Source organism: Arvicanthis niloticus, chromosome 19 (assembly GCF_011762505.2).
Source record: "Arvicanthis niloticus isolate mArvNil1 chromosome 19, mArvNil1.pat.X, whole genome shotgun sequence".
Taxonomy (NCBI): domain Eukaryota; kingdom Metazoa; phylum Chordata; class Mammalia; order Rodentia; family Muridae; genus Arvicanthis; species Arvicanthis niloticus.
In genome coordinates, this window is record NC_047676.1 from 39201500 (window position 1) to 39222295 (window position 20796).

Sequence of the window (20796 nt, forward strand, 5' to 3'; positions counted from 1 at the left end):
GATTTACTCCACAAACAAAATACAAGGGTAATAAGAAAACTCAGTAATCTTTAAGATTAAATTGGCTTAAATTTCTCTGGCTGTGCCTCTCCAAGAGTCCTTTGACTCAGAGGCAAATGAAATACAGAGACAGGTCATAATGACTTAGACTTTCGTACTCAACACTAATTTGTATTTTTTTAATGAAGCACTTAAAGGAGAATTGTTGACCTCTTGTAAAGAAGAAGGACTCACTCACATTCTTTACTGTGGCTTGCTTATGTCTATGGAATTCCCTAGTGGTTTGGGGCATAATCTAAGTTGACACATTTCTAGAAAATGGTAAAGATGGTCCTTGTTTATTTTCATTTCTATTGAAATTAATTTGAAGTCAATCAATATTTCAGTCAGCTTCCCGGTAGTTCTAAACTATAAAAATAATTTAAAACAAAAATGTAGTAAATGCAGGCTTAGTAAATAAATCAGATTCCACATGTATGTCTATTTGTATATAAATATATTACACATAACTATAACTTAAATGTTCAATGCATGGTCAAGTCAGAGAGCCATTCTATAGACTCCCTCAAGGTTATGTCCATGAGGGCTTCTATCTCTGTGTTGTAGCAATATAGGTATTCTCAATATAGGGTTTCCTACTGACTCATTTGCTCAGGTTTTTTTCTTGCTAACTCACCACCTTGGATCAGGCAAGTGTCTGTCAGTATTTCTTCCATCTTTGTAGATCTGCAGTATCGTGTCACCCTTGATTCACTGAGGCAGATATCACGGAGCTTTTTTTCTGGAACTCAGGAAAGGAAGATTCAAAGAAACATCACCGTCCGAGAATCCAAATGCATCCAGCACTCCTTCTACATGTTGGCAAGTAAATTGTGTGTTACAGCTGCCTTCCTCCAAACTGCAAGTGCAGCGTGTAGTGTGCGCGTGTGGGTAGTTAGCCTTCCTCTTCGGTTATTCAGAACTGAGAATTAATGAATCAGGACCTGTATAAAATTGGATGAGCATCAGACAGATCTGGCTCCAGGCTGCTGACGGTGACTGCAGCCATATGTACAAGGTCAATGTGTTAGCTCTGTCCAAGGACCAACGGCAAAAGGAATCGCCTAGTTTCAAATGTTACGAAATCTCTTTGCAATACATTGGCTATTTTAACATTTTGTCTGGAGCTGACTGGGGATTGGGGGGAGGGGGTGGGGAGAGAATTCATTTAGTCTCAGAGGCTCAGAATAAAATAAAAATCCCCAACGGGTTGCTGAGACAGTTCACAGCTGTGTGTGTAAAGATCATTGTTTTTAACACTACAAACAATGGTTCTTACTGAAGTGAAAAATATTAATCATATTCCCAACATTTCCATGTTAGTATGCACTGCAAAATTCCATAGGTTTAGATGTACAGGAGTGACATACTCATTTGAAGAGTTTGCCCTTCTTAAAGTGAGCCACTTTCCCGGAAGTATTGGAAACTGATGACTGGCACCAGGTCTCAAGAGCAACCATGTTTTTGACGTATAGCTCAGGTGGTCTATCCAGGCAGGGGAGATATCAGCTCCCTCTGTGGAGCTCTAGGGGAGCTCCCTGTCACAGTCTAGAGCCTCCACGTTCCCTATAACCCTTGTCAAACAGGAAAGCCATGGTGCGCCACTTCAGTGAAGCAAGGGCCAGCTCAAGTGTGATGTCAAGTTAGGTTCATGACGAGAATGTTCCAGTGATGCCGCAGAGGCAGAAGCATGCCACGACAGAGTCATAACTTCCAGTGAATATGACAGCAGTGACAAGTGTTGTTTCAACTTGTAGGATAAGCATGACTTTCAGGACTCCGTGAGAGTGACTTTGGATTTTAATCTCACTGATCCAGAAAGTGGGCCTGTGCTTGATGACGCTCTGCCAAATTCAGTCCATGAACACGTAAGCTTAATTTACAATGTCTCTTTGTGAATGTATTCGGGAAACCAAAAGCACACAGACATATAATTTAAACCAATTGTTTGAGAGAGAGAAGGAGGAGAGAGAGGCCGAATGACAGACAGAGCATGTGTGATGATAGACTGAATAAGGGGGGTGTGGAATTTAAAAAGAAGAATCAAGTGACATTTCCAGATACATGGCTGGATCATTTCTCTTCCTCTTGACAGGCTTCCTCAACAGCTCATTTTTTTTTTAAAACTAGGAAATCATAGAAATGAAGATGTGTAGATTTAGAGTTCTTGACCTGAGCTTTAGAAGTTGTCCTTTATTGGGAAGCAGATACTAGCGTAAAAGATCTATGAGAACTACCTCCTTTAAAGGACTTAGAAATTAAGAGTACAAGTCGACATTTATTCTTTTCCCCATAAAACCAACAGTAAATGTAGCCTCCCTTAAGATCTCAGCAATACAATCAATTTTCTCATTGAGCTGTCTCTCTTACTTGGGGGCCATACCATTTCTGTTACACAAATTAATAGGTAGCTTTCAGTGATGTTTACCTACGCTGTGAATACCATGTTCCTGTGAACTATTTCAGATTCCTTTTGCCAAAGACTGTGGAAACAAGGAAAGATGCATTTCAGACCTCACCCTGGGTGTGTCCATCACAGAAATGAGCCTGCTGATTGTCAGGTCCCAGAATGACAAGTTCAATGTCAGCCTCACAGTCAGAAACAAAGGCGACAGTGCATATAATACCAGGACAGTGGTGCAGTATTCTCCAAATCTGATTTTTTCAGGAATTGAGGTAAGCATACTGTTTCTCATTCATTCTCTTAATGACTATTTGTTGGCTCTACTTTTCATATGCTACTGAGCTAATTAATTTCATAACATTGCTTTGAGCACAGTAGAAAGCTGTTTTGTTAATATTAGAATACACTAGTGGTCACAGTTGCAAGCTTTTAAGATATCTAAAAACTTTTGTTAATTTATTTTATGCATAGCAGTAGTGTATCTAAAAGCTAAAAGAGGAAATTGTATCCTTGAACTAGAGTTACAGACTACTGAGAGCAGCCACATGGGTGCTTGGAATTGAGCTCGATTCTTCTAGAAGAACAGTCTAGAGTGACCAGTGTTCTTAGCCACTGGGCCAGCTCTCCAGTCCTCACCCCCACTAAGCTTTGGTTTTTAAAGCTTCCGTTATTTTTTTCATGTCTCTTCTCAGACTTTGTATTTTAAGAAAGATAGCTGATAGTACAAACTTCTGTGTTTCACAGAGTCATCAAGCCACTGAATTAAGATTCAGCCAGGAAAAAAAATAAAGTTAAAGCCATTAACAGAGACACAGAGAACAGTTCATGTGTTGGAAGTAAAATCTCCATTGAGAAAATCAAGATACTATTTCTTTTTTCCTATGAAAAAAAATCCTTACTTTAGACAAAGATTTTAGTTAGACATGTGTCATTTATTTATAATGAAAGAGTTCTATTTGGCAATAACATATCTGTATATCAGACATTTTATTAATTTGACAATAATCCCCTTCATAGGATGCTGGATCATTTGTCAATATTTCCAGATTTGAACTTAGCTTTTGATTCTGATTCTCAAATGCATCTCCCAAGTTAAAATCCTGTATATATTTATATGAATAGATTTGAAATATTTTGATTCACATTAGTGATAATATGAATAATTTTATTTATATTAAAAACTAATACCTTTAGGTTTAAGTATGTAGTGAAATTATGGAAAACTTCTTAGTATGTGTAGACACTGGGTTAAATAATATGCATATATACACATACATAGCATTGTTGTCTAGTTTCCATAAATTTAAATTGTTACTGTTATTTCACTCCATTTGTTCTGATATCATTTGGATACATGGTAACTATGATAGCCGCATATAAGGATCATTTGTTACTATAACATATTTTGTTTTCAGAATATTATGAATATGAAATAAGTGTAGAAATGCAAAATATAAGTGTAATGTGGAGAAACACTAATTATCACCGCATTGTCTCTGGAAAGGAAACAATGTTAAAAGGCATTGCCTGTATTCTCTCCTGCTGGCTTTCTGGCCGTGGCAGAGGGGCAGGGATACTTATAGTTCACTGCTGGTAAATTCAAGGAGGTCCTTGTCCTGTATTAAGGTGTCTCTTTAGTTGTATGTGCTGAGTGAAATCAGGAGGTGAGTCCTAGTGGGTTGCAGATGCTCTGATGGTGCAGATGTGAGGGTTAGCATCCACCACTGCAGGTTTCTGAGCATGGTGCTGTCAGTACTGTTTCCCCTACTCCTGCAGGACAAGTGTGCTTTGTCCCATGAGCGCCCTCAAGTGTTGATTTCAGATCTCCATGAATTATGGAATAGGCTATGACTTGCCTCAAGAGTCTTGGCAAAGTAGCTCATAATGCATAGCCCGGAAACTTCTAAAAAGATGAACGTAACTATTTCACCTGCATTTCTTTTCTGAATCTGCTTTTTTTTTTTTTTTTTCATTTCAGGGGATCCAAAAAGATAGCTGTGAATCTAATCAAAATATCACTTGTAGAGTTGGATATCCTTTCCTGAGGACAGGAGAAATGGTGAGGAGCCTTGGTAAAACCCAAGTAGCCATTGCCAATGAGAAGTGATATGCTCAAAGCCAAATGTGTAAATCCCAATGGAGCGGTTCTCAACCTTCCTGATACTGTGACAATTGATCACGGTTCTTCATGTTGTGGTAACCCCCAATCATAAAAGTCTTTTGGTTGCTACTTCATGACTGTGATTTTGCTACTCTTATGAGTTGTAATGTAAATATCTGATATGCAGGATATCTGATATGCAGTCCCTGTGAAAGGGTCATCTGATCCCCAAAGGGGTTGCAACCCAAGGGTTGAAAACTGCTCCTGTAAGGGATAATTTACGATGACAAGCATTGAATGCAAATCTTGCAGCCTGTATTTGCTATTTTTGCATCTCTCGAAAATATGTAGATTGAAATTTAATCCCTAATATGATAGCATCAGGAAGTGGTGACTTTGGGACAGGTGGCTTCACAAAAGAGGCTCAAGAGAATTTCTTTATCCCATCTATCATACAATGCACACTCTCTCCAGAGAGCGGGAGACCAGGACACTCCAATCTCTTGGTGCTTTCATCTTGGAGTTCCCAGACTCCAGAGCTGTTAGAAGGAACCCTCCACTGTTTCTGAGTGAATTAACAGTCTAAGTTACTTTGTTACAGAACCTCAGGAAGACAAGACATAGTCAAAAGCTAAGTGATTCATATGTCACATTCAAACAAAAAGGCTAAATATACAGTAGATAACATTTTTGGTTCCTGCCAGTAGCAAATGAGAGCTCTGATTATTATTATTATTATTCCTCTGGTGGATGTAAAACAATGTTTTACTGTAACTTGGATTTGCATTTCCCTAACAGCAAGAAGTGATGATGTTTTGAGTAATTTTTCACACATGCACATATGTACACATGCATGAAACCAGTCTTTGGAGAAGTATATGCCGCAATCCTTTTTTTATTAAGACCAGGGGGAGGGGGGATCTCACTTTGAGCCTAGGCTAGCCCACAATGTGACAAACTCCCAGCAATCTTCCTTCCTCTGCTTCTTAAGTGCTGGGATTCCAGGTGTGAGCTAGTAATTCCAGGATTCCACATCCCATTCTTTGCCTGTTTTGAAGTCAGGCTGTCATTTGTATTCCTATGTTGTAGGAGTTCTTCAAATAGCCTGTAGAACTTTTAGTTTCTTTCCAAGAATTTTATGATTTTTGCTCTTGCACCTAGGTCTCTGATCCATGTGGAAAACTTCTAGCTTATGTGTACTGAAAAAAGCCCAACTTACACTTGCATCTGAATACACAGTTGCTCTGCCCCATTTGAGGAATGCACTGGAATTAAATATTTTCTTCCCTTCCAGCAGTCCTTTTTGCTTGGGATAAAAGTTTAAATCAAAATATCTCTTAGGTTTTTAAAGGGGTGATGGGAAGGATTTGTAAGCAATCTCAACTTGGGTTTCACATTTAGAATATTCTTGGGTTCCAGGTCTAGACTCTCGGTTTAAGTATTTCAGGATCCTTTGAATACACAGTAAGCAGCTCCCTCAGGCCTGCTTCTCTGCTGGCATCTTCCTGTAGACACAGAGGCCTGGAGAACACCAAGACTCAAGTGTCTAGGCTAGATGTGGAAGTTAAAGAGAGACAGGAAACTCCATCCAATAATGGGCCGCCACCCTTTTGGGGGTTGAATAATCCTTTCATGCAGAACACATATCAGATATCCTGCCTATCAGATAGTTACATTACAATTCAAAACAGTAGCAAAATTAGAGTTATGAAGGAGCAATGAAAATAATTTTTGGTTGAGGAAGTATATTAAAGGGTCATAGCATTAGGAAGGCTGAGAATCGCTGCTATACTAGACTGAAGATCAGTACTCCAACACAAAGGAAAAAACATCTTTCTTAAAAGAATTTTATTTCATTTTTCAGTCTAAATTAAGATTGTGTATGGGAGAGAAGAAAACAAATGATGTTTTCCATATGTACCATGATACAGCCGTGCTAATCTCATGACCCTTAAGGTCCCTGCCACCCCATCTGTGAACAGCACCAATTGTTCACAAGCTGTAAATGTCATAACTTTTCTATTTAACATAAAGATATTATTGTAGGTGACCTCCATTAGGTATTTCTGGAAAGTTTTTTCCTGGCCCACATTTGAAATATTTCAATTAGCACAAAATAAAATTAGTTTTGAGACTGAGAAATGCAATTTCATAAGCATTGTGATGACATCATTGGACAAGAACATGTAGATTATCTCTGATTTAAAAAAATTACACTTTAGCATAATTGGTGCCGTTCATATACAGCCCATGTGTAGGCAGAGCTTTTTAAAAGAAAGCTGTCTCTGTGTGACACTTGTACAGTAACGCTTTCTGTTGATTCTTAAATACTGTTTTACTTATGCAAACTCTTGCAAACAAAACCCAATGTTTTTTCAAAATACTTTATTCAAATGAGCTAAGCCACTTTGAGTTATCTTCATACACTATCCTGTAGTGATCCCAAAAAGTTTACTACCAAATTAACAGACAAATGTTTTCCTTGTTTTATTATGGTGGGTTTTCTGAATTAAAGAGACTATAGTTATTAATATGTCATCATTATGTTCATTACTCTTACCTGGAAGGTTGTAGAAATAAAATAAGTAGAATGGTTCTTCTTGCTTAGTGGTTTGCACACACCCTCTTTGTTACTATGACTTAAATAAGGCGTTTGAATTCAATGTCTCATGTGTCTTGATACATTTAGACTGCTTTTTGATCCAAAGGTGTCTTCTTCCTGCATCCTCTGGGAGCAGGAAAGGAGGTTTTCTGGTACCTTTTGCACAGGGACATTAATTCCACTCATGTGGATGCTCAAGACCTGTTATCTACCAAAAGGACTGACCATCTCATATCATAACATTAGTAACTAAACTTGGATGTATAAACTTTGAATGAATAATGCACTCATACCACAGTAATATGCAAAGCATGTTACATATTCACCTTTAGAAGTATGTATGCATATCATATTTTATTGTATGTATTTATGATGAGATTGTACTTTATAAGACAATGTTTTTAAAGTAATTTTATGATTTCTATTTAGGCAGTGAATTTATATAAACTGTATTTTACTGAAAGTTGATATTTTCTTCATCTGTTACTTAAGATATATTTTAATTTCATAGGTTAACTTCAAGATAATATTCCAGTTTAATACATCCCATCTCTCAGAAAATGCAGTCATCCATTTAAGTGCAACAAGGTTGGTTCGTATGTGTGTGTATTTGTGTATATCATGTCTTTCGTGTAATTAGGTTATCTTACTTTGTAGAGTCACTGGCGGCATCTTGAAGCTTGTATAAGATCAGCAGAAGTTACAAGTCCGTGAACCACTTTGCTTCACAAAAAATATCATGGGTTACTTCAATAAATTTTACTCTAATCATTCAAAACTTTTCAACATCATCACAGAACACATGCGAGAAAACAGGCCCTAAGTCAACAGAAGCAAAGCTCATATGAGCTCACAGGGACGTAGGCAGCATGCACAGGACCGGCATGCGTCTGCACCAGGTCCTCAGTGTGTTTATTATGGCTTCTAGTTTAGTGTTTTTATGGGATTCATGGGTGTGCAAATGAGTGGGTCTCTGATTCTTGTGCCTTCTCCTGGGCTTTCCCTTCTGTTTGTTTGTTTTGTCCAAGCCTGATGTGTTCATTTTTATTTTATTACATTTTATTATTATCTCTTAGAATACTTTTTTCTAATGAGAGACAGAAATACAGTGGATCCAGACAGGATGGGGGGTTTGGGGAGGAACTGAGAGGAGTAGTGGGAGGAGAAACTATAATCATGACATACTATGTGAGGAAACAAATAATTTATTAAACTTATGCTTCTCTCATACACTGCATCTATTTTCAGTAAAGGGGAAAATAAATTTTATAAAAGAAAATTAGATGTGGCCTTGAATAAAAGCATTTGTTTGTTTGTTTATTAGCTAAGTTTAATTCATCCTAGTTAAATAAAGACTATACTACATATATTTTTTTAAAGTAGTGAAAGATGAATACAGAACTTGAAGGAGATTTTAGCTTCCTGCTCTGTATAGTTTTCCACCAGAACATATACTGTGAGTTCAAGTAGCTCTGCCTATAGCACCTAGCATGCTTCCTGTATATAGTCATTATTATAGAGATGGAAAACAAATTAACAAGTAATGAAATGAATCAATGGATAAATTACTTCAATCAAATCAGTTTAGCTCAGCATCTATTGACATCTACTGTAGAAAATTTAATGAGAAAATATCCATTTTGTAGATGGATAAACCAAGGCAGAGAGAGAGAGATTAAATAACTCAATGTAAAGTTCAAGAACAACTGTGTTCCCCATTATCTTGCCATATAAATTATATTTTTCCTCCATTCTTTGTTCATGAATATATGGGGCATATTTGCGTTTAATGTATATGTGTGTATAGATGTAATTAACATTTCAAATATTATGACACTTACACCCAAATCGAGGAATACATGAAAATGTAAACAACACATGTACTGAGTACCCAACTGGGAAAGACTATTAAAGGCAACATAAGAGGTTAGATTTACAATTAGCTATATGTGCCTAGTTGAGTCTGTACAAGGGCTTCATACATGATAAAGATAAACTGAGGTGATTTGTGTCCAAAACTTTATGCCACAGAATTCCAGCAGACTCAGCATTTTAATGATGAAGCCTGAGGATTCTTATTATTTTAGACAATGTAGATACCTGTAGTCTAAATGAGTGTGGTTTTCAATTCTAAATCAACAGCTCGGGAACATTAGCATTGCCCAGCTCCAGTCTCCCCTCTCCTCTCGCCAAAAGCAAACCAAGAATTCTACAATTTTGTACTTTATTAAGTTGCCAATATAATCTCTTTCAAGTGCATAGAGATGGAGTGTGAATAAGCAAATTTAACGGTGAGTGTGACTGCTGTTTTCCAGCGACAGTGAGGAGCCAGTGGAATCTCTTTATGATAATGAAGTAAATATTTCCATCCCAGTAAAATATGAAGTCGGGCTGCAGTTTTACAGGTAGGCTGAAGCCGCCTTTATTCATTTTCAGCTTCCTAATCAAAAGGTTCCGCTCGTGTGGCCCCTAGCTGAGAGCATCACCTCTCAGATACTTAAAGGGACAGACCCTCTAGTACTGCTTCAGAGCTGCCAAGTACAAAATTCTGGTGTGGTGCCCAACATCCATATTAAATGTCTCCCGTATAATCCACATGCACCCTAACATTTGAGTACCTGTGTGCACTAAATATTGAAATACAATGTGTGAATGACAGGGCTTAGCTCCTATTTAGTAGGAGCTTAGAAAGCCAAAATCCTCGACAAAATGCGATGTTTTACGACAGGTCAGCAGCGTATTTCCGGTCACGGTTCTTCCTCAACCTGTGGTCATGGGATCCACCTGCCCAGTCTGTCACATGCAGCTAAAGCTTTTCTCATTGGTCAGCCATTAGTTTCTTCTACTATCCAGAAGCCATTCTTTCCATTCAGACCTTATTTTCCATTCAAATACCCGTCATGTCTGTAAACTTCTACTCCATAGAGTCCCTTGGTTATGAATTCCCTTACTGGAGCAGAACTGCAAGCTTTTCTATATAAGTTTGCGCAATGCATATACAAATATGAGAGACAACGCTAAGGTCAGCCTAGTCTAATAGTCTCGTTTTGTTTCTTAAGGCGCTTTTTCTTTGGTGAGGAGAGATCAGCAAGCAAGGGTTATAGGCTAGGCACTTAGACTCACTTACGTGTCTTTGCCTTTGGAGTCTGTTGTCTGTTGTCTGACTTGCTGCATCCGCTTCTGTCAGCACAAAGATTTTTCCCAACAATTTTCCACTTAATTCAAATCAATTTTTGGCACACATTTATAAATATTTTTTATTTGACTTCTCTTGGCTGAAGTGCTGCTATGAGAAACGGTCTTAAATTCTACCAGGGTCATCCAAGGACTGTGACCTTTTTTCCATCCAGCAGTAACAGTTATTTTTAAATTGTGTAAATGTAAATTTAAAAAAAACTAGTTTTGTTTCAATTCACCACTACTAAATATATCAAAATTTAGTCTGATTTTCTCTAAATTTAAATGCTAGTGGATTCATAGAAACTGCTCACTTGTTAACAGTAAAACTATATTTTGAAAGTTACATATAATTTAACATGCTGACATCCAGTAAGCAACAGTGACTATTGAATTAAGTGATTCTTACCATCCTCAAATATTTAATTGAGGTTTTGGGGGTAAAAAGAATCACTCTCTGTTTTGAACTCTGCAAATATTTTTATGGAATTGTCTCATACAGGGAAAGAAAAGAATGGAGTCAAATAAAATTAACGTTACTGTGTTTTATTTTCATTTTTCCAATTAATTCTTCTAAGTTCTGCGAGTGAGCACCACATCTCAGTTGCTGCCAATGAGACGATCCCCGAGCTTATTAACTCCACTGAGGACATTGGGAATGAAATTAATGTCTTCTATACGGTAAGAAACCACCTCTAAGTCAATATTCTAAATAAATTATTGGTATTAGGAAAACAAGAAAGTGTTTCAACACTAGCTCCTAGCGTATTTTTTCTTTGTAACGTAACTGTGTTAGAATATTTTGTCAAATTGATAATTACTTCTTGACCTTCAGGCTAAGATTAAGTGCAAACTGGTCATCATACTTTGAGTCAATTTTAATAGCCAAGTCTCTAATTTCCTAATAGTAAGGCATATTAACTTAGAATAACTTCCTAGAAAAAAAATCACTCTGGTATCAAATAGATATTATAAACACAAGGTATATGTGCTTTACTATTAGCTTTAGTATAGCCAAGAAAATCGTGTTTCACAGAATCATGGTAATTCCAGAAATGAATTATTTCAAAACCCTTTGGGGATTCTTCTTCTTTATTTAGTGAATCACTGTCTCTTTTCCCTCTATTGCTTTCATATGAATTATGAGGTAAATTCCCAATGCTCACACCAAAACCTCCTTAAGTGATATTTTCTGCAACATGTTTTTTTTTCATTTTCAGTATTGCAAACATCACCTAAGTTCTAGAGCAGTCTTATTATAATTATATTATAATAACCCTTATAGTATTATTCAAGAAAAAAAGCATCCAATTCAAGTGAATGATTCATGTATATATGCCACCAAGTGGTTCAACATCATCATAAATGAAGGCAGCCTTAACCTTTTTGAGGAGTTTTCAGCAATGAAGAATGAAATTCTCTTACAAAATGGGAACAAATTCACACTCTTGAGAGGAATCTGTGTGCTCTGCTGAAACTACTGTGAAAAGCTAGCTACATTCTGGAAATTAGCATGAACTCCATCTCCCTGCTCAATTCTGGAATATGTAATTTGTAATTCAGACTCTTTGGCTTTTGTATCATAACAAGCAAAAAGAATGAAGAGGAAAAAAAAAAACCACTTGAATGTTGTAGTTCTTCATACACTGTAACTGACTAGGCTCCAGCTTTGAGATAGGAGATCCCTATGACAAATAATGTTAACAAAAATAATAACACAATGTATCTCTGGTAGTTTTGCTGTATTAAATTAACTGGAGACCTGCCATCACTGTCTGAGCAAGACAGACCTCTACTGTCGAAATTAACTCTATAATAAATTAATTGGATAAAATAAAACAACATATTTAGGTGAGACCTAGTGATTTCCTATTGGTAATTTTCCCTAAGAAATTACTAATGATTAAAAAAATTAGCAGCACTCTTATAAAGTGCTTACATTTTTAACTCTTAACACTATGAAATTACTTAAGTAAACTATAATTCATTTGGTGAAGACAACGTTATGTATTAAATGGGAAGACAACATATTGTAATATTTTAGCTACATTTGCTATTTATCACTTCTCCAAGCTTATCCGGTTTTCTGTTATCTTCTCAGTGCAGCTCATGAACAAAATAGAGAGAAGAGAAGAGTTAAAAGCTAAGGCAACACTGCAAACCAGATGATTAGCACAGCAGATTCCACATAGGTGACAAGTGCTGAAAGATAGATAAACTCTGTGCTTATTATTTAGCTGTTAGAGGCTTATCCTCCACTAACCAGTGTGGCTTTGGGAAGAAGTGTAACAGATTTAATGAACACAAGCAGTTTTGTTTTTTGTGCATATAATATGTAAATGTTATGACATAATATGTATAAATAATAAAGACAATTAGTTCACACAGTGAAATGCTACTAAGGTGAGTGGATGTAGGACACTGGTTTTTCTGCGTATTTTCATCATTTTTTTCAGTGGTTTTACAAAGATTTCTTTTTAGTAAGAAAAAAAATGGTGACTCAGAAAATATGATCCCGACTGAATGTCAGAAGAAGAGAGCATGCAACTGGATGGCTGTGCCAGCCATGCCCTGGGTGTACTACACTGCCATGTTGCGGACCATGTTCATATAGAAGAAGCCAGGCATAGTCGGGAATCTGCATAGTTCCAAGGTTCAAGAATGACTTAACCTTCAGTAATCATGGAGGATCATTGCAGAGCTAAGTAGCTCTCCATATAGGAAGCTTTATTAGCTAGGCAGTCCTGGGATCTGTTGGTGAGGATTAAAGAGTTCCCATAAAGCTAGATAATCATGCCCGAGAAGCCATTAATGTGTAGGACCTGGAGATCATACTTGTATGATAGCCAGAGGGTGCACTGTATCTGGTGGTCCCAATTCGGTGACATCAAATGGCGATTCTGAGTTAGTGGGTACAAAACACATTAGAAACTAAGCTGGAAGTCAATCTGCTCATCAGACCGGGGTTATCAATAACCAGTGATAATAATCACTAGCTCGTGATACAATTATGAAAGGAAGACAGTGGATATCTATCTTCCCCAGACAGTGATGACAGGTCCCAAGTAGCTGAGGTTAGAGATGACTTGGGGCTTTCGGGCATGGCAATTAACTAGGTTAAAACAACCAAAAATGTGCTAAGTTTTTCTTGTGTGGATCAAGTAAATGATCTCCACCTCCAGGAACTCTGGATAGAGGCTTAGGAGAATCCTTAGTGGGTAAGAGCACTCTCTGTGCAAGGATAAGGCCCACACAGTTCCAACCTCAAACACTTATGTAAAAAGAAGAAAGAAAGAAAGAAAGAAAGGAAGGAAGGAAGGAAGGAAGGAAGGAAGGAAGGAAGGAAGGAAGGAAGGAGAAAGAAAGAAAGAAAGAAAGAAAGAAAGAAAGAAAGAAAGAAAGAAAGAAAGAAAGAAATCAATCTAGACATGATTGTTCATGGTTGTGTGTACCTGTTACCCTAGCATTAGGGAGAAGAGACATATGGGTCCTGAGAGTGTACTGGCTAGCCAGCCTAGCCTAAATGATGAAATTCCGGATCAGTGAGAGATGATGTCTAAAAGAAATAAGGCAAAGACTGGTAGAGGAGAACGTCTGGCCTCCCCTGACCTGCATATGCATGCACATGGGCAAGCAGATTTACACACTTATGTACATGCAACACACACTCAAGGGTAGTAGACGTGGCAAGAGAATAATAGTAGTGTTAATTTTCAATACTGATTTCTCACTAATATTTTCACAGGACTGCTCAGCCCAAGTTGATAAAACACCTGTGTATTATCCTACTGGGTATCCAGTCCACTTGTTTAACCTGCCCGTAAGAGAACAATGTCATAACCAACCTTTCATGCTCTGGGTTTTCCATAAAAACAACTAATATATAACTATAATGTTAAGGTATATATTTTTCATTCCCGACTCAGAGCAGTGTATACTTTATGCATGTGTTATTGATAATCATTTGCTAGAAACAGCAAATAGGCTGAAAGTACCTATAAAATGAATGCCCAACATCAATCCTGAAAGCACCATTTGGATATTACATGGTAGTATTTGTTTTTTTTATCTGCATCATTTGGGGTCAGTTGGAGATAGTGACTTCTAAAATTTTGTTAAAGATTTTCATATAAACACCCACACAAACATGCATGTGTATTTATGTATGCATGTGAACACATATACACAAACACACATATACCACATGCAAAAAAAGCATGCAAAGAAGAACCGAAGTCCTATGTAAAATGAAAAGGATGCTTTTGAAAGAGCCAAAAATGATGGCATGTGTATTTTTTTCCTATAGATTAGAAAAAGGGGGCATTTCCCAATGCCAGAACTTCTGCTGTCAATTTCATTCCCCAATTTGACGTCAGATGGTTATCCTGTACTGTATCCAACTGGATGGTCCTCTTCTGAAGTAAGTCATGGATAGTTTTCAATTTTCTCATTACTGTTTCTTTTCAAACTTTCTTTTCAAAGTTTCTTTAAAAAAATTACATTTACATTTATGTATTTGTTTTGTCTGGGAGGTTGACTTGCATGTGCCATGGTACACAGAGGAAGTCAGAGGACAACTTTAGTAGTCATGCAGGCCCTGGGATTTGGTGACTTGGGGCATCAGGTTTGGCAGCAAGTACCTTTCACCAGAGGCCCTGGGACAGAACTCAAGTCCCTGGGATAGCAGTGAGCACTTCTTACCTGCTAAGCCATCTCTCCATATGTTCTTCAGCTGATATGTATGCCTTGTGTTATGTGTGACACTCGTGATAAGTATGGTTTTGTTTTTTTTTTTTTAAAAAAAATCATGGAGAAGCAATCAAAAATGAATAACTACTCCCATCAACTACTTGGGATGTATAAGTTCAGTATCTAGGGCTCTGATAACAAACTACAGAAAGTGAGGAACCGAACATGATCGTTTCTTATTTACTAATGCTGAGAGACAGCAGGCCAGTATCCAGGGGGTGACAATGGAGATTCCCTCTGGGCCATGCTTGCCCTCCCAGCATGTAGTGTTTGCTGGTACCCCTTTGTATTCCTTGACTCCATCCCTCCAGTGATTCTGTGTTCATTTCAGCCAGCACTGATGATTTCGTGCACCCCTACTTGCATTTCCTGAAATGCAAGGTGTTCTTACCTGGAGAACTTCTGTTCAGTCACATCCACACAGACTCAGTTTGCCGATAAGGTTGTAGCTATAGGCTCAGGATACTTGCACTTTGGCATGACCTGTTGGAACCACGGTGCAGCCCAGTAGATTTTAGGTAATTCATTGCTGATGGATACTTGAAATGTTTGTTGCACTTTTAACTTATTTGAGGGAGTAAGCCTCATGGTTTTTGTCTAAACATTCATGGCTATACACAAAAGAGCTGATTACTACTTACTTAACCCAAGTTGTCCCAGCATGGTGGCCCCTTTGTACTTGTAGCACTGAATAGATTATGTTTGGCTTATTAGTATTATTATGTATATTATTATGTATATTATTATTATTAATATCTGTTTAATGTCTAAGCCACAAGAAGCCACTCAGTGTTAAGTTAGTGTATGCATGAAGTTAACATTTAACATTATGCCTATGTTTGTCTTATTAGTATTATTATGTTTATTATTATTATTATTATTATTATTATTATTATTATTATTATCTGTTTAATGTCTAAGCCACAGGAAGCTACTCAGTGTTAAGTTAGTATATGCATGAATTTAACATTTAACATGATGCCTTCTTGTCACCTAGTTTTTAAAAAACTAAAACATTCTCAGAATTAAAAATAAAAACATAGCAACAGGATTATTTGCTGTGTAATCATTTTATTATTTTACTAAGGGCAAGGAAAAAAGGAAACCTCTGGAATTTCCCTCTAGTCCAAGAAAGCAAGCATCATGTTGAGCAATATATGCTAATATATGCTAATGTTTTCTTTTTCATCAATAGAATGTATGCATATGTATTCTATTATTCTTTATATATATGTATATGTATGAATTTAAATATTTATATATAAATTATATATGATTTAATAGTTTATGGAAATTTATCAGATTTTGTTTGAAAAACTGTAAAATTGATAATTGTGAGCTCTGTCGCAGTCGCAAGGGTCATGAAGACAGTGATTATCACCTGGGGTAGGAACACATCACAGACGCCTTACAGTCTCTCCTGTGCTGCACACTCACAAATAGACCATATATGCAATCAGTGGCTGTCATTCACAGATTCTTCCTACTATTGCACCAACTCACCTTGTTCTCTTGACTTTAGCAGTGTCTAATGAGGAAACATTTTCCTTTCTTAGACTGTGAACTGCAGACCCCGAAGCCTTGAGGATCCTTTGGGTATCAACTCTGGGAAGAAAATGACAATATCAAAATCTGAGGTTCTCAAAAGAGGCACAATCCAGGTAAACTAAGTTCTCTTATTTTTTTTTCTTTATGCTTTCCAAATGCAACACATCTCATGTCAGCTTAGAAATAAATATCTGAAGCATTTTAATATAGAGCCTGTGATCAGATCTCAAGCACCGTGACATGTGTCTCTGACCATCCAACAGGACTGCAGTACCTGTAAAATTGCAACCATCACGTGTAATCTCCTTCCTTCTGACGTGAGTCAAGTGAATGTCTCACTCATCTTGTGGAAACCAACTTTCATAAAAGTAAGTGGTTGCATTCAATCAGCCAGAGTTACTTCACTGTTCAGTAGCTGGGCAAATCACAGCATTGCCGTGGAAAGAACAGGAGGCTGGGAGTCTCTGAGCATGTGACCTAAGACTGGCTCTCCTTCACCAGCTGGGTGGGGCTCATCTTCCTGATCTGTCAATCACAAAGTTTTCTCCCAAGTTCCCTGTGGGATGCAGAGTTGCTGGGCTCTCTCATCCTTAATCCTTGCACTGTGGGAAATACTTCTCCGTTACTGAACTTTGTGTTTATCTTAATAGTTTGGGACCTAGTTAGGGTTCAAAGGATGATAGAGTAACATTCCTTGGTGTGATTAACAAAATAGAGAGCTCGAATACATTATAGAGTGGTGATTTATTTTTGGATATTCTATACAAGTATTTCATATATCCCTTACAAAGCCCCATACATTTAAAATGCAGTCCATTTTAAAACATAGTCTGCTATATTTTGTAATTTTTGTTCATTTCTTTAAAAAAAATTTAGTTGGTCATATGGAACTGAGAATTTCAGTTCTGTCTCTATTAAGATGATTATGTAAGTCATCAAGGTTTAATATTGTTTCATGCACAATTCTCAATAAGAACCTATGTGTAGTCCTCATTATTGGAATGTAGCCATCCCATACCTAGATGCATGAGTTAAGTCCAAAGTTTGTTTTTCTAGAGAAAAATCTAAGTAGAAATTGTTTTGAAGTTTTTATTCTCATTCTATAAGAAGGATGTAAGGGACAGTTTGGTGGGGGCAGGGGGAAAATGGAGAAAAAGGTGTTCACAGTCACCACTGTATTAATCTCACAGAACAATCTCAGTTTCCTTCTATTTTCTTTTTCAAATATTTCACACGTGTATACAATGTATGTTAATGCTATCTACACCTCACTCCTCCTTCCAGCCCCCACCCCAGAGCTACCCCCGACCTCATGTCTTCCTTTTATAACTTTTTATTTATTAACCCACCAAATCCAGTTAGTGGCACCCATATGCATGATGTGAGGGCATCCACTGAGACACGGGGAGCCCCACTAAATAGACTTATCAGACTGTGTTTTATATTTACTCATCTGTAACAAGAATAAGAGATAATGAATTTGAAAGGGAGTAGGGGCTTATGAGAAGGGCTGGAAAGGGGATGGAGGGGAAATGATAGAACTATATTTTTATTTTAAAATATTTTTAAATAGAAAGAAAAGTGATTTTTTTCTCCTCCAGCAGCAGTCAAAAGGGTTTTTTTTGTTTTTGTTTTTTGTTTTGTTTTTGTTTTTTTTTTTTTGTTTGGTTTTTTAAATCTATATAAATATACTGTAGCTGTCTTCAGACACACCAGAAGAGGACACCGGATCTCAGGATCTCATTACAGACGGTTGTGAGCCACCATGTGGTTGCTGGGAATTGAACTCAGGACCCCAGGAAGAACAGCTAGTAGTTAACCACTAAGCCATCTCTCCAGCCCCAATCAAAAGGTTTTTAGCGCTGCGAGACCTCAGAAGCTTCTCCCCAGTCCGTAGTGGATTTTTTGCCCCACCGACCTTACACGGGTGACTGCAGAAGGTGTAACTGTACTGCGCAGACAGGACCACCCATCAGCTTGATTAGCACGGAACATTAACAACGAATCCCTCCTGCCTTTCAGGCACATTTTTCCAGTTTAAATCTTACTATACGGGGAGAACTTCAGAGTGAAAACTCATCGCTGACTTTAAGCAGCAGCAACCGGAAACGGGAGGTAAGTGAAGCGGCACTTCTGAAAACATTTCACATTCAACTGCAAACTTGTCCTTGGTGTTCTGGCACGAGGAGTACGTGCCAGTGTTCATAGGAAAATAGTACGCATTTCCCCGAAAACTTGTCCATGGTGTTTTATGATCCTATACAGGGGTGTACGCAGAGACTGAACTGATGCCCATGTCAGATGTTGATTTGATTTCCATTGGCTTCTAATGTGATTTCAGTCTTGGTCTTATTCCTTGAAGCTAGGAAAGCCGTGATGTTTACAACTCATGGGCCATGTTTTACTTTATCGTTTCCTCCTTAGGAGCTACTATAAAATCTATTTACAGACAATGCCCGTATACCCTGTGTGTGTCTTTCTTTCTCTGTGTGTATTTAAATATATACATATATATTTAGAACTATATATTTGAACACACACACACCACACACACACACACAAAATTGTTTTAAAATTCCTTCACTTACTCATTGGGAAATCAGAAACAAAGATGAGATCATCCAAGCTGAGTCCTTGGTAAAAGTACAAGTATTTTACCCTTGACTTTTTAGAGATTGAATCCAAAGGACTTATTTTAGACAAAAAGCATGATTTTCTCATCATATCCTGGGAACATTTAGAAATCCCATCTGGGCGAGCCGTACCATGTAAGTTGTAAAACTCTGTTTCAAAGAGCTCTACTTTTTCATCATAGTAAATTTGATATTATTGGATATTTTGAGTAAATGCAAGGCATTCTCAAATGTAAACCAAATGTTTTCATCTGTATACAGTAATGAGATTAATTACACTGTTTGGTAGAAAAATCAAGCCTACCCGAACTCGGTGTACCGGGAGTTCTGATGGGTGTTTATCAGTGTTAACAACCGTGTTTAATAATTTTCAGCTGGCTATTCAGATATCCAAAGACGGGCTCCCAGGCAGAGTGCCGCTGTGGGTAATCCTCCTGAGCGCCTTTGCGGGACTGCTGCTGTTAATGCTGCTTATATTAGCTCTGTGGAAGGTAAGCGCCATATTAGCTCTGTGGAAGGTAAGCGCCACAGTTACTGCTGATGTGTATTCCAGTCGCCAAGAGACAATGGGAAAATAAGTTATGAGTTATCGATGCTTTAGTACATAATAAAGTGCAAGCTTTCATGTGAGAAGAGAGATTTTTTTTTTAATTACTTTTTATACATTGAGTACTACAAGTCTCTTTTTTTACAAAGGAAAATACTTTTGCCTCAACTGGGGATACAGAGATCCAAAACCCCCAGGCGTCCTTTTTACAGGTGAAGATTATTGAGAGTCATTTAACATTTACCTAAAGGGTTAATAAGGATATTTATTACCTTTTAAAGTAAGAGAAATAAAACCCTTGTTTTAAGGCAGAAGTGGATTGAAGTCCTATATCAATGTAGGACATACAAGGAATAGGTTCATGGTATTTTAGCCACTTGATATGTCTTAAAGATAAATGCTTCTTTGGTGTATAAACAGAAAAAAAAACCACCTTTTCTTCAATAATTGTGTGGCTACATAAGGAGCAAGTAATATAATAGTAAACTGGCATAATGGAGAACATAAAGTTCAGAGAATTCCTATCCCAAATCCTTTGGAAAGACCAGGTGGTAATCTGTTTTCTCTCAGGTTAATTTAGATATTTACTGAGATGGTTTAAGGTGAGACATGTAGGAATATATTATTTTCAAACAAGCTATGAGGATAGCTTTTATGATGAATTTACCAGAAAACAAAATAACAGAGAAAAGTTGAGTTCAATATTTGTTCAATTAAATATGGAATTAGAATTCTTTCTTGCATTAACATATTCCTACATTTTACCTACTGCTTGATTAAATAAAACAGGCAAAATTTAAAAAAATTGACTACATACTCATTTTTAAATGTATGAACAGAATTATTTTTATATAGCAAGATTTTTTCTTGCTGAACTACAACTATTAATCATCTTTTCTGACTTTTCTGTGAAGACAAACTTCCTCTTTGGGGGATTTCCTCCAAAGAGAATATGCCCAAGTAGCTTTGAATTCCATAAATAGAACCTATGATCCT

General features: G+C 37.1%; 1 protein-coding gene across 2 annotated transcripts in view; it reads left to right on the plus strand.

The window, feature by feature from the left end:
* Positions 1-20796, plus strand: part of Itga1 (integrin subunit alpha 1) — a 134009-nt gene that overhangs the window by 109013 nt on the left and 4200 nt on the right. The window contains exons 17-28 of one of the 2 annotated variants that reach the window (XM_034523339.2): positions 725-861; positions 1797-1907; positions 2506-2715; positions 4422-4502; positions 7658-7734; positions 9462-9551; positions 10902-11004; positions 14630-14743; positions 16629-16733; positions 16884-16988; positions 18643-18735; positions 19628-19744. In XM_034523339.2, coding sequence (XP_034379230.1) covers positions 725-861; positions 1797-1907; positions 2506-2715; positions 4422-4502; positions 7658-7734; positions 9462-9551; positions 10902-11004; positions 14630-14743; positions 16629-16733; positions 16884-16988; positions 18643-18735; positions 19628-19744 — 1343 coding nt within the window. Of the gene's footprint in view, positions 1-724; positions 862-1796; positions 1908-2505; positions 2716-4421; positions 4503-7657; positions 7735-9461; positions 9552-10901; positions 11005-14629; positions 14744-16628; positions 16734-16883; positions 16989-18642; positions 18736-19627; positions 19772-20796 lie in introns of both variants that reach the window. The other variant, XM_076916195.1, reaches the window with a different exon arrangement.